The sequence below is a fragment of the Papio anubis genome, chromosome 13 (genome assembly GCF_008728515.1).
Source record: "Papio anubis isolate 15944 chromosome 13, Panubis1.0, whole genome shotgun sequence".
Taxonomy (NCBI): domain Eukaryota; kingdom Metazoa; phylum Chordata; class Mammalia; order Primates; family Cercopithecidae; genus Papio; species Papio anubis.
Window position 1 is genome coordinate 62,771,576 of NC_044988.1, and position 13,055 is coordinate 62,784,630.

The window sequence follows — 13,055 nt, forward strand, 5'->3', positions numbered from 1 at the left end:
CTCTCTTTTTGAGATGGAGTTTTGGTCTTGTCGCCCAGGCTGGAATGCAATGGCACAATCTGGGTTCACTGCAACCTCCGCCTCCTGGGTTCAAGTGATTCTCCTGCCTCAGCCTCCTGAGTAGCTGGGATTACAGGTGCACACCACCATGCCCAGATAATTTTTGTATTTTTAGTAGAGACAGAGTTTCACCATGTTGGCCAGGCTGATCTCGAACTCCTGACCTCAGGTGATCCACCTACCTCAGCCTCCCAAAGTGCCGGGATTACAGGTGTGAGCCACCGCGCCCAGCCATCCACTGTCTCTTGAATCCACTCCAGTCACACCTTCATCTCCATCATTCACCTGAGGCTGCTCCTCTTAAGGTCATGAATGATCTCTGTGTGGCTAAATCTAACACTCCTCATCTTAGTTGGCTGACTGGCAACTTTTCATGCAGTTGATCTCTCCTTGAAAAAATTTCTTGTTTGGCTTCTAGTATTACACACTCATCTTGTTTTCCTTCCATCTGACTGGCTACTGCTTGTCAGTTTCCTCTGTTTACTAGTCCCTCCTTTACTTTCCAGTTTCTTAACATAGAAGAGTCTCAGGGCCCACTCGTTAGATGTCTCCATTTACACTTAGTTGTTTGGTGTGTTATCCAGTTGCATGGTTTTCTCTATTTCTCTCTCTGTGTATTATCTGAAGCCAGGACCTTCCCTGAGGACCATCAGGCTTCTGTGTTGAGGATAAACTGTTGGTCGAATGGACTCAGGATGAAATGGGGAGATTAGTTATGATGCTACTGGAGTGATGGTAGCAGTAGAGAGGGTGAGAAGTGGGCATTTTCTCGATGCATGCTTGAAGGTAGAGATATAGGATTTACTGTGGGTTAGCAAAACAATCAAGGATAACACCATTGTTTCTGTCCTAAATAACTGGAAAGATGGAGCTACCATTCACTGAGGTGAGAAATATTGTGAATAGAGTGGGTTTGGTATGCATGATTGAGTGGTGGTGAAGGGCAGAAAACCAGTTTGTTTATTTTTGTATCGTTTGAGATGAATATTGGACTTTCAAGTTTATAATTTGACTGGACAATTTGGGAGTAATAGACTGTCGACCCCATGGGATCATGAGCTCCACTGGGTCAAGGCCTGTGTCATGTTCGTGGTTGTGTTTTGCATAGTTCTTGGCATGTAATAAGCACTCAAATATTTAATTGTTGAAAACAAGATGCTTCTCAAAGTAATTTTTATTGTGGATTCCTCCTCACCAGCTGATTACTTCCTCCTGTGGCTCTACCACACACCTCATAGCCCCATTACAATGATCAATGCTTTGTCTGTCTCCACAACCCTGACTTTGGATTCAACTAATATAAGGTCTTACTATGCATTCAGTACTCTCCTAGGCCCTGGAATTATGGGACAGTGGAAAATATTCTGGTGGGATGGATGGTAAATGTTCAGAAATCAAGCATGACCTTTAGCTTCAGTGCACTCTAGATAAGGGCTTTTCTTCTTTGATGTGGAATGGTGACCCATCTGAAACGTAAGCTAAAGCTCCTTCCCTAGACAGGAAGGACTTTTTAGCCTCCCTCACACCTTCCCTTAATACAATACAGCGGAGACAAGAAGCGGACAGACAACGTATTGCTGAGAAATATAGAGTGTATTTCTGGTGGCACCCTGCCCCACCTGCACATTTATGGAAATGACATACTGGTCCTCTGGAGGGCTGCAGCAGCTGGGGAGCCTATAAACTCTTTTTCATGGCTCTGCATGTTCTCCTTGAGCAGACCAATGTTTCTATCTCAAATGAGGGTCAGGAGCTAGGGTGGGTACCCTGGTTTGGTGGCACAAGCCTCTCGAGGACAGTGACGAGGGCAGTGGCGGGGGTGGCCCGGGGCTGAGGCAGAGCCAGCTTGTCTGGAGTGTAGCCAGAGCTTATTGTCTAGAGACTGGGGACCATCCAAGAAGGCTGGGCCCACCAGCTTCTCAGAAGGACAAGATTGGGCCTTGGAGTACCCTGTTGGCTTCTCTGTCTTACTTCTCCCCACAGCGCTCTTGGCTGGAGCCAGGCTCTTTGCAACATTTTCTTTTTTGGTTTTGGCCACTTTTGCAGCTGAGAACATGGAGTCCTCATGCCCTTTACCTTTTGTCTTGGGGTTAATACGCTGCAGAAAAGATTTAATTTTATTTCTCAAGCTAGACTCTGGAAGGCTGGGCTTCTTTTGTGCATGGGCTGGCATCACCTGCCCATGTAAAACCTGGCCTTGCAAAGTCTGGCCCTGCAAGGGCTTACACTGAGTTGGTTGGCTCAGGAAAGGCTGACTCTGTGAAGCCCGGGGTACCACAGTCTGGGCATTCTCAGGAATTGTCGCTGATTCAAGGATGACATTTAGCTCAGTTTGATTGTCTTGTAGGTCATTGTCAGATTCTTTCTCCCCAGGGAATCGTGGAGGTAGCTGTGGGAGCTTAAGCTGAGGGTGATGCTGGGAGCTGTGTTGACAGGGATCAGCGAGATGAAAGCTACGGCTCCATCGCCAGAAGCCTCGGGGTGTCTGGTTTGGAAGCATCCCTGCTGGCCTCTGGTCTTCAGCAGGGCATCTTTCTTCTCTGGTTGAGGAGTGCCCAAACCCCTCATCCCCTTCTCCATGGTCCCTGGCTGCTTTGGTTTCCTCTGGGTCCTCTCTCTTTCCTGCTAGCATGGGGACATGGGCTGGGTCCTTGCTCTTGTCAGGGCTTTGGGGCTCAGCGCCCCAAGGTTCCTCCGTGCTGGGCTTGTTCACACTGGCCTCCACCCGAACACAAAGCATGTGGGTCTCTGTCATGTCCCCACTGGGTTGTGAGATCTTGGAGACCCAGTGGGCAGAACCATGGGGTACTGCTTTGGAACTAGATTGCTTTTGGTTCTGCTGCACTGCCTTCAATTCATTGGCCAGCTGTTCTTTAAGGTGAACCCATTCTGGATTAGGGGCAGGAAGAGTGTCTGGTGGGATGGGCAGTTCTTGGAGCAATGCCTCGCCTTGGTGGTTTAGATTTTCGAGAGACTTCTGTGTGGATATCTTCTCTGGTGCTGCAGCAGTTTGTTCCCTGGACTCCCTTGCCTTAATGGGAATTCCCCATTGTATCTCTAGGGCCTTTTTTCTCAGGTGGAAGTTTAGTTTGGTCAAGATATGTGTCTGGAGTGAATGGGGGCTAGCAGGTTGTGTCTGGCTTTCTAGAGGCAGCGTCTCCATTGTTCCTTTTACCGGCACTACAGACTGGAATTCCTTTGCAACGTCTGTACAAGTCTTATTGTTGCCTTGAGGGCACGGCCCAAGGCTTATACACTGTTCTTCAAATGCAACCATCTGAGTCAGAGGCTCTGCTGGGATTTCCACAGGCGCAGGCACCATCTCTGTGATGACAGATTGGCTAGTGACTGCCGGGGCCAGGGCCCTGGAGAGCGCCACATAATACAGAGCAGGGAGCCCCGACAGGAAGGCCAGATACTTGTGCCGTAAAGTTGTCTCCAGTTTCTCGATGGCTTCCACGGACAAGACTCGGAGCAGCTTAGGGTGTTGAGTGACAGTACCTGGTAAGACCTGTTGCTGCTGATCAAGGGCCGTTGGCATCCAGGGCATAACTTTGTGATGTAGGTCTGGGTCACTTGCTGCCTGCAGTTCCAGGACCTGGCTTTCGGGAATGCAGGGTAAAGGAGCCACTGCCAGGACCCCAGGAATTCTGCAGTCCCTGGACCTATGTACACAGGCAGGGATCTTGCCCTGGTGGATCTGTCCACATTTGGAGTCCATGTGGTTCTGCAATATTGCCTTGGCCTGGGTTAACAAGTGTGGCATGGGGATGGACACTGGGGCCACAGTGGGTGACAGCACATCACAAGCCCCGTTGGCTTCTAGGGCTACAGGCTGGGGGATGCTCACATTGGCTAGGGCTGTGCTGCTGTAGGACACAGTCTGTTGGTTAGTGGAGGTAAGGAGCAAATGGATGGACTGCTGGATCTTCTGAGGCAGGCCCCAGCGATGGTGAATCAACTGTTTCTGGATGTGGAATTCCAGCAGCTTCCGGGCATGCTCCGGGAAGAAGAGTAGCTCCCTGGTGAGCACTGAGATGGACTTCCCTGGCTGGGAAGTTGTCATGGTCTCAGGAGACTGAGCTTTGCCACAGGGCTCATGCTGCATGAGGCACTGGGTGTGCTGAGACCTCTGGAGGGCAGCTGGCCAGCCCCACTGAAGCTGGAGTTGCCTCTGTAGCAGGTGCCACTCCAAGGCTTCACACTCGGCCAGAGTCAGAAATGGGACATTGATCTGAGCTTGTTGATGGTCAGATGGAGACACCCAATTTGGGGAAAGTAGGGAAGAGCGTGGGGCTAACTGGGGTGGAGTTTTAGGGAGCAGTTGGGGGAAGGAGAGCTTGTTGAAGAGAAAAGGATCCTTCATGGGGGGCTTGGGCACTTTTCCATTCTTGGGGAGGCCTTGAGATCCCATGAAAGTGGCAACCAGGGACTCACTGTGCAGAGAAGGGAGCCCACAGAATAGCTGACTGTATTTCTGCTGGAGATCACTCCCTGAGTCATTATCTTGTCCCCCAGACAGTAGATGGGGGCTACTTAGAGCTTTAAAGGCTGGAGAGGGCAAGGCTAGAGCCATAGGGTTTGGGCTTTGCTGACAGTGGTGTCTTTGTTCTGGGTTCATAGTGGACCATTCAGAAACCCAGAAGGTCTGGATGGGCTGGCCAGCCACACATGAACACCAGGTCTGGAGGGAAATGGTCTCAAATCCACGAAGAGAGACCTGAGAAATATTATTCAGGTTGAAAGAAACTGGCTGGTCATTTCCAGGTTGGTAATACAATGGTGGATTTGGCATTAGCTGCCTCAGGGACTCCTCCACTCGTCTGGGGAGCCCCCACCTCTGGAAATGCACCCATTTTTTAACATGTACCTCAAGAAGCCTCAGCACTTCAGAACTGAGAAATGGCAGGTGGGCAGGGAGGACCATATGCAAGGCCATTGGATGCGTCGTGTTCAGGGTTTCTGGGTTCAGAGACAGCAAGGAGTCCTGGGAATTCAAGTGATGCTGGCCTTGGTTTCCCTGGACAAGGCTGGGGTTGCTTTGCATCATCTCCTGGTTCAGTGGAGCCCTTGGCTCCTCAAATCTTAAAGAAGCCATCGTGTTTGGGCCTCGGAGCACATCTGGCACTTGAAATTCCTGCCCTAGCTGGAGGTGATCAGCCCAGTAATCTTGTATGCCATCTGCATACGTTGACTGGGCAGCTGACTGGGTTAAAGATTTTTGATCCGTTAATTGTGACAGTGTTGGGGTTACAGATGCCAGTGAAAGCTCTCTGGTGTCCCAGGAACGAAACTCCAGACACTCATCTAAAGACATACTAGACATAGACAGCATCTCTAGGCAAGAGGAGACCTGCAATGGCCCTGATAAAGTCAGGGAGATCTGGTTGTTCTCACCCGCCAGCAATTGCTGAATCTCCAGAGCCACAGAATTGCAGATTCGGCAGCAGGGATCTGCACACAGGATTCGCCGCACACTTCCCTCCGGAGGAAGCCAGCCCTGGCTGGGAAGGGAAACAGCAAAATTAACAATGGAGTGACATCTGCCTTCTTGGAAGAGTGTGGGCTGGAGTTGGCACTCTCCTTTCCCAGTCCTGAAAATCCTGGGGCCTATACCATCTTCTTGTCTACCTCTCTACTTTCCTTTCTAAGAAAATGCCATTTGGCAAGCTGTGGTGGGCTGGGCTGATGGTCTGGAGCTTGTTGGGCAAGCCTTCAGACAACCCATGGGAGGGCATGGCCCTCAGAGAGGGCTGGGAGCTGGAGTCAGTTCTCTGTTGACCTTGTTGAAAAGCTGAACTAGGAGAATGGAGCCAGGCGGTTAGCTGATGGGGCATCACCAGGAACATCACCAGTTAGAACCCAGACCAGTCTCATTTGAGGCTAAGAAATCCAAAGCCTGTATTCAGTACTTCCAAGCTGTGGGAAATGAGGTCCTTGTGGGACTTCTGCATTCTGGGGTATTTGGTACCCCTAATGTTATACCCAGCATCTCTCAGGAACCAGTTCTGTTCTCTGGAGCTCTTAAGGAGAGGATAAAATAATAGACTCCTGTCTAAGGAGTGTCCCAAGTACTGGCCTCACTAAAGACAGAACCAGAGGAGGTCATGTCAGCAGTCTAGCCAGTGTCAGGTATTTTCCCTTGAAAGGGTATAGCTTTATTCCCTTGAAAGAGTATAAAGAGAATAAGACAAGGATGACTTCCTTTTTCAAAACCCATTCTCTTAGCTGGGTAACTTATCTCATGGCTGAGTGCACCTCATGTAATATGTTTTATGAATTATGCACTAGTAAAATCCTGAATTGTAGAACTGCTGTTACCCTAGCACAGAGCTGAACTGGGCAGCTCATCCCTCCTGAGACGTGATCCACACTCTTCCCTGGCAACCCTCTCAACCAGTGTCCCTGCTTCCACTGTGTATGTCTCCCTCCCAGCCATTATCCTTCTCCTTAGTCCTGCCCCAGGCCAAATCAAGAAATCATCACAGGCCAGGCTGGTTGTTGATAAAGTGCAAAGAGCAATAGATCACCTTTTAATGATGGAGAGCAGCTTCTGTGGCTTCTCAGCTTCTTCCTGGGAACGTCTCCTAACTGAGGAACGAGGAGACAGTGTTACATGGCATGGGATAATTTCATAGGCATCCTATAGGAAGCTGAATAGTAAGGCCTTTGACTCTCACCAAGAAAAGACTACAATCCTGAAAAGTCAGTACTCTAAGGCATGTCTGAGTACAGCATCACTATAACACAATGTCCCATATCTAATTTCATTTGATTTTTACAACCACAATGTGAATGAGGCAGGATTGTCAGTGTTTTGCTCATTTTGTGGATAAGAATGAGAGATGAAATGACTTCCACAGGGTCATAATACTAGTAAGTTATACAATTAAGAACATCTGCTCTACTTTCTTAATTCTTCATTTCCAGGGCATTGAGGTACAGGATTTTGGAACATTCTCGAGTTATGATTTCCCACCCATGGAAGTTTCAGTCTGGGGAATTGGAGTCTTCAGTGGCAGAGCACCTGGCTCTTGGCTCCAGGGATCATAAAGGGACAGGATTGATGGGAAACACCCACAGTGGAAGGGAGTCAGAGGAGAGATTGGAACTTTACCTGTTGATGCTGCACCTCTAGCTCTTTGCCTGACTTTTTGGTGACACTTAAAAGACAAAAACATTAGAATGTGAAGCTGGGACACCATTTTCTTTCTCATGTCCAAAATGAGACAAAACTTACATACATTTTCCACTCCCTTTCAATATATCTATCTATTTTATATACTCTCCTGGATTTCCTTTGCCTATTCCACCTTTTTACCCCATTTTCCTTCTCTGCTTATTTCTGATTCACTTGGAGGCTTTTCCAAATTCTCTATCTCCCATCTGATTCCCAGAGAAGTACTGCTGGATGCTGAGGATGACACAGGAGGAAAAGCAGAATAGAAGAAAGGGTAAATGGTTCTAACAATAAAAGAACTTCTGCCAACCAGAAAAATTCCCCGTATTCAGAGATCTTCCGAGATCCAGCAAAATAGACTCCATATTATCTAGTTCTCAACCCAAGCCAAATAGAGAGGTTCTTGGCTTTTCAATCAGAGTATGTTGCGGGAAGGGCCTGGTAAGGAATTATAGTCTCTGAGAAGAAAAGTATTACACAAAGGTAACTGAAAGTATGCTATAAAAATTGTGGGGTGGGGATTGTAAGGGGGGATGCTAAGAACTTATAAGCTTCTTATCTGAGGCTTAATTCAGTTGGGATCATAGCCCTACCCGGCAGCAGCTCCTTTTAGGTTCCGAACTCAATTCATGGTGGCTCCTTTTCACTTGCCAGATGATTAGAATAATGATGAAGATGGACCCATAGGTGTATAAGGGATATCCAACATCCCACAGAACAAAAGTAGGACTCAACATGGTCTAAACCTCATTAGCATGAGATCAGCCATCCCTATATCTGGGCATTCAGAGTTCTGGTGCCTAATGACTCCCAGTACTAGGCCTTGTCATGTCCACCTCACAGAGGATGGAACTAGGACTGCATCACAAAGCCCTCCTGTTTCATAAGGCACATGTAGTAGGGATGCTCATGTGGTGATTCAGTCTGTAGATGAGGGTGTTTTGAGCCTAGCACCGAAGGTGCCACAAGCAGTGTCTATTTCCTAGTCCGTCTTCACTCTCCACTCCCTATACCAGCCTGATGGCTCAGCTCTCTCCTTCACAACTGTGTGGTCACCTATCCTCAGAGAACTGAGTGCTTTGGCACAGGGGGTACCTTATGAGAAGGGGCGGTTAGGCCAGAGGAACCTCCACTAACTCTCCCACTTGTTTTGGAAATATACCTGAGAAAATACATGAATTTAGGGAGGGTGGAGTCTGGTTATGGCTTGGAAATGAAGATCTTTGATGTTTCAGGCAATAGGTGATTAGTAACAGAGGAGCAGGAAAGGGACCATGGCTGATGTGGTAGGGTAGTAGGGAGAGGCCAAAGTGGTCGTATGTATCTGGTCTGTGTGGTCTGAAGCTTGCAGATGGGTTGGGAGAGATTGTAAATGCTATCTTCCATGGAGGCACGTTCATGCTGAGGGAGATGAACGCTGGCAGAGATGGGTTAGCGGCCACTTCTGACTGTGGGTCACAAGTGACTAGTTGCTGTTCACGGTTGGATGTATGCCGTTTGCCTGAGGAGGTCTTTTTCGTTGTTGTTTATTTTTCTCAAATCTGGATTTCATAAATTTTTAGGCAGGGCATGTGTTTTCCAATTCCGCTTCAGGGCCCATTACTTTCATAGCCAGACTATTGATTTACCTGCTTAGCTTTTGTAGATATTGTGATATGCCTCCAATACCTCAGTATTCCCAGTATTCCTGAATTTCCTTGAGCGAGTCTTGCTCTGGTAATGGTGGTCTCAGGCCAAGAAACCTTTGGGCTCGAAATCTCTGAAGAGGCTATTTGGTCCTTCCTCAGTATTCAGCCCACCCAGCAGATGTAGTAAGCACCCAATATGTGCTTAGCCCTAAGCTGGGGAGTGTTGAGAATACAAAGACATTTGAGCTTGGCTTTCTGCTCTCAAGATACTTAAAAATGTAGTTCAAAGACAAGACTAATTCATACAAAGCAAGAGCCAACAATCAGTACAAGTAGACTTTTATACTCATTTATAAGGCTCTGGCCACAAACATTCCATTTCAGAAAAGAGAAATCATAGTGAGGATCATGGCCATCAGAGAGGGCTCCTGGGTAGTTGAAGTTAAGTTTAACCTTGCAGGCTGTGGGTAAAAAGACTCTTCCTGGTGGGAGAAAAACTTACCGGCTCATGCTGAAACTAGGGAATGGGCCATAGAGTTCATTTGGCAATAAGAAATGCAGTGTATCTCTAGCAGAACGCAGAAGGGTGGACTGGAGAGCAATTGTGGGAAAGATTGGAGGATCAGGGATAGAGGCCTCTTGATGGAGGGAGGGCCTTTGTATCTATTTTATTTCAATCCCTAAGACTTTTTTTTTTTTTAAAGTAAGCATACTTATACATGGCACAAAATTTAAAAGGCAGAAGAGGTGTACAGCTGTCTCTTTCTCATCCTTATCTCCTCCTATTTTTCTTCATCATGTGTCTCTCTTTTAAAAAATGTTTTTATTTTTATGGGTACATAGTAAGTGTATATATTTATGGGGTACATGAGATATTTTGATACAGGCATACAATGCATAATAATCACATCAGAGTAAATGGGGTAGCCCTCACCTCAAGCATTTAACGTTTCTTGTGTTACAAACATTCCAATTACACTTATAGTTATTTGAAAATGTATAATAATTATTGTTGACTGTAACCACCCTGTTGTGCTATCAAATACTAGGTCCTATTTATTCTATCTAACTTTTTTTGTATACATTAACCATTTGTATACATTTTTGTATACATTAACCATTTGCCCTTCTCCCACCCAAACCCCCAAACCCCACCCCACTACCTTTCCCAGCCTCTGGTAACCATCATTCTATTCTCTATCTCCATGAGTTCAATTGTTTTAATTTTTAGCTCCCACAAATGAATGAGAACATGCCAAATTATTTTGCCATGCCTGGCTTATTTCACTTAACATAATGTTCTTCAGTTCCATCCATGTTGTTGCAAATGACAGGATCTCAGTCTTTTTTTATGGCTGAATAGCACTGCATTGTGTATGTGTACCACATTTTCTTTATCCATTCATCTGTTGATGGACATTTAGTTTGCTTCCAAATCTTGGCTATTGTGTAAACATAGGAGTGCAGATATCTCTTCAACATACTGATTTCCTTTCTTTTGGTTATATGCCTAGCAGTGTATTGCTGGATCATATAGTAGTTGTATTTTTAGTTTTGTTTTTCTTTTTTTAAGACAGGTTTTTGCTTTGTTACCCAGGCTGGAGTGCAGTGGTGTGATCATGGCTCACTGGAGACTCAGCCTCCTGAACTCAAGCAATCCTCCTGCCTCAGCCTCCCAGGTAGCTGGGACCACAGAAATGCACCACCATAGTCAGCTAATTTTTGGATTTTTTTTTTTTTTTGTAGAGACGAGGTCTCACTTTATTGCCTGGGTTGGTCTTGAACTCTTAGGCTCAGGTGATCCCCCCACCTCAGCTTCCTAAAGTGTTGGGATTACAGGCATGAGCCTATTTTTAGTTTTTTTTTGGGGGGGGAACCTCCATACTGGTCTCCATAGTAGCTGTACTAATTTACATTCCCACCAACAGTGTACAAGGGTTCTCTTTTTTTCCACATCCTTGCCAGCATTCATTATTGCCTGTCTTTTGGATAAAAATCATTTTAACTAGGGTGAGATGATATCTCAGTGTAGTTTTGATTTGCATTTCTCTGATGATCACTGACGTTGAGCACCTTTTCATAGACCTGTTTGCAATTTGCATGTCTTCTTTTGAGAAATATCTTTTCAGATCTTTTGCCCATTTTTCAATAGGATTATTAGATTTTTTTTCCTAATGAGTTGTTTGAGCTCCTTATATGTTCTAGTTATTAATTCCTTGTCCAGATGAATAGTTTGTAAGTATATTTTCTCCCATTCTGGGGTTGTCTCTTCACTTTGTTGATTTCCTTTGCTGTGCAGAAGGTTTTTAACTTGACATGATCCCATTTGTCCATTTTTGCTGCTTTGGCTGTCTGTGCTTACGGGGTATTACTCCACAAAGAAATCTTTGCCCCCCAAACTAATTTCCTGGAGAGTTTCCTCAATACTCATGTATCTTTCAGAATTAATTTAGCCTGGGAAGCATAAATAAATTGATATATTTTCTTCATAAATAGAAACATGCTAGATACTGTTTTCCCTTTTCTTGTTTTACTATTAATTATTATGAATATATCTCCTGTATATAATTTTCTTTAATGTTTGTACAGTCTTCTTTGGTAAAACTATAACATAACTTATTTTCAATCCTATATCCATGGATATTTCTTTAAAGTTTTTTTGTTCTACCAAATAACACTGACATGAACCTCATGTGTATAAGTTCTTGTACACTGGTATGAGTATATAACTAGGAGAAATTCCTAAGAGTTGAATCAATGGGTCAAAGAGTGTGTATATTTTAAATGTTGATATTGCATAATTGCCTATCAGTTGTATGAATTGGCAATCTCACCAAAACTCTGTAAGGGTGCCTGTCTTCCTATGCTTGTTGACTCAATTATTATCAAATTTTTTATCTTTGTCGATATGAGAAGTGAAAAATTGTATTTTATATATTTATAAATTTGTTTGAAGCTACAATAATCACCTTTTTGTTTCTTTTCTGTGAAATATCTTTTCCTATTCTTAGCTCACAGATTATTGGGCAAAAATCACTTGTGGATGTATAAGTGTTTTTTAATATTAAGAAATTAACTATATATGTATCAGAAATACTTTTTCTCAGTTTGTCATTTGATATTTATGATGAATTTTTGCCACACATAAATTTTTGGATTTTATGTAGTTGAATTTATTAGTCTTTTATTTTATGGTTTCTGTGGGTCTTTTTTTTTTTTTTTTTTTGAGTCAGAGTCTCACTCTGTTGCTACGCTGGATTTCAGTGGTGCTATTATGGCTCATTGCAACCTTGATCTCTTGGGCTCAAGCGATCTTCCCATCTCAGCCTCTCTAGTAGCTGGGATCACAGGCACATGCCACCATACCTGGCTAATTTTTATTTTGTAGAGATGGGGGTCTCCTGTGTTACCCAGGATGGTTTTTAGCCCCTAGTCTCAAGCTATCCTCCTGCCTCAGCCCTCCAAAGTGCTGCTATTACAAGCATGTACTACTGTGCCCGACCATGGCTTCTGTGTTTTAAGTCACACTAAGAAAGGTTTATCCCTTCCTGAAGTTATAAAAAAGTTCTAATTCTTCAGGTACTCATGGTTTCATTATTTTTGATAAATGAATGAAGTTAGAATCTGTGTTAGTTAAGAATTACATTGAAGTACATCTAACAGAGATTTAACTACAAAGCAGGGTTTCTCGGGCTTCTGGATTCCTGAGAAAGGAAAGTTGGAAGTAGCATTACTTTCACTCTTACAACAAAAGAAATCACACATACAAGAAGAAAAGAAATCACAAGACACTCTGCAAATTCACAACTGTTCTTGAATTTGTCAGCAAGATGAAGTTCTAGGTCAACCCAATTAACCTTAATCTAAGGAAAGACATCTTGATGGAGATGTGGCACATGTGCACTTGCTTATTTGGAGCCGACTCCCCCACTCCCCTCCCATCAAGCTTGTAAGAATCCAGATAAAAGTTTTAATGAATTGCTAAAGGCCAACTGTAGCCCAGCATGAGAATACAGAAATGCTGGGACTTACAAGTACAGGGAGAATTCACACTCGCAGGGTCCTTTCCACGAATCTTACTGTGTATTCACAAGAAAGACTGGGGTAGTGTGAGAGTCCTGAAAAAATATACCTCGTGGTACAGGCCTGGGGAAAAGAAAGAGCAGCTGCTGAGGGGAAAGGCACCA

General features: G+C 44.8%; 1 protein-coding gene across 3 annotated transcripts; it reads right to left on the reverse strand.

The window, feature by feature from the left end:
• Positions 1-1,634: 1,634 nt before the first annotated feature.
• On the reverse strand, positions 1,635-8,089 carry LOC101002660 (protein FAM205A). Of its 3 annotated transcripts, XM_031654310.1 has the most exons (5): positions 7,834-8,087; positions 7,178-7,223; positions 6,591-6,651; positions 4,931-5,564; positions 1,635-4,111 (listed from the first exon to the last, which is right to left on the reverse strand). In XM_031654310.1, the coding sequence occupies exons 1-5, from the start codon at positions 7,975-7,977 to the stop codon at positions 1,814-1,816; spliced, it is 3,183 nt and encodes a 1,060-aa protein (XP_031510170.1). In that variant the 5' UTR covers positions 7,978-8,087; the 3' UTR covers positions 1,635-1,813. The 3 variants fall into 3 exon arrangements, with proteins under 3 accessions (XP_031510170.1, XP_031510169.1, XP_031510171.1); XM_031654309.1 differs by having other exon boundaries at positions 1,635-5,564; positions 7,834-8,089; XM_031654311.1 differs by lacking the exon at positions 7,834-8,087 and having other exon boundaries at positions 5,458-5,564; positions 7,178-7,220.
• Between the last annotated feature and the right edge of the window lie 4,966 nt (positions 8,090-13,055).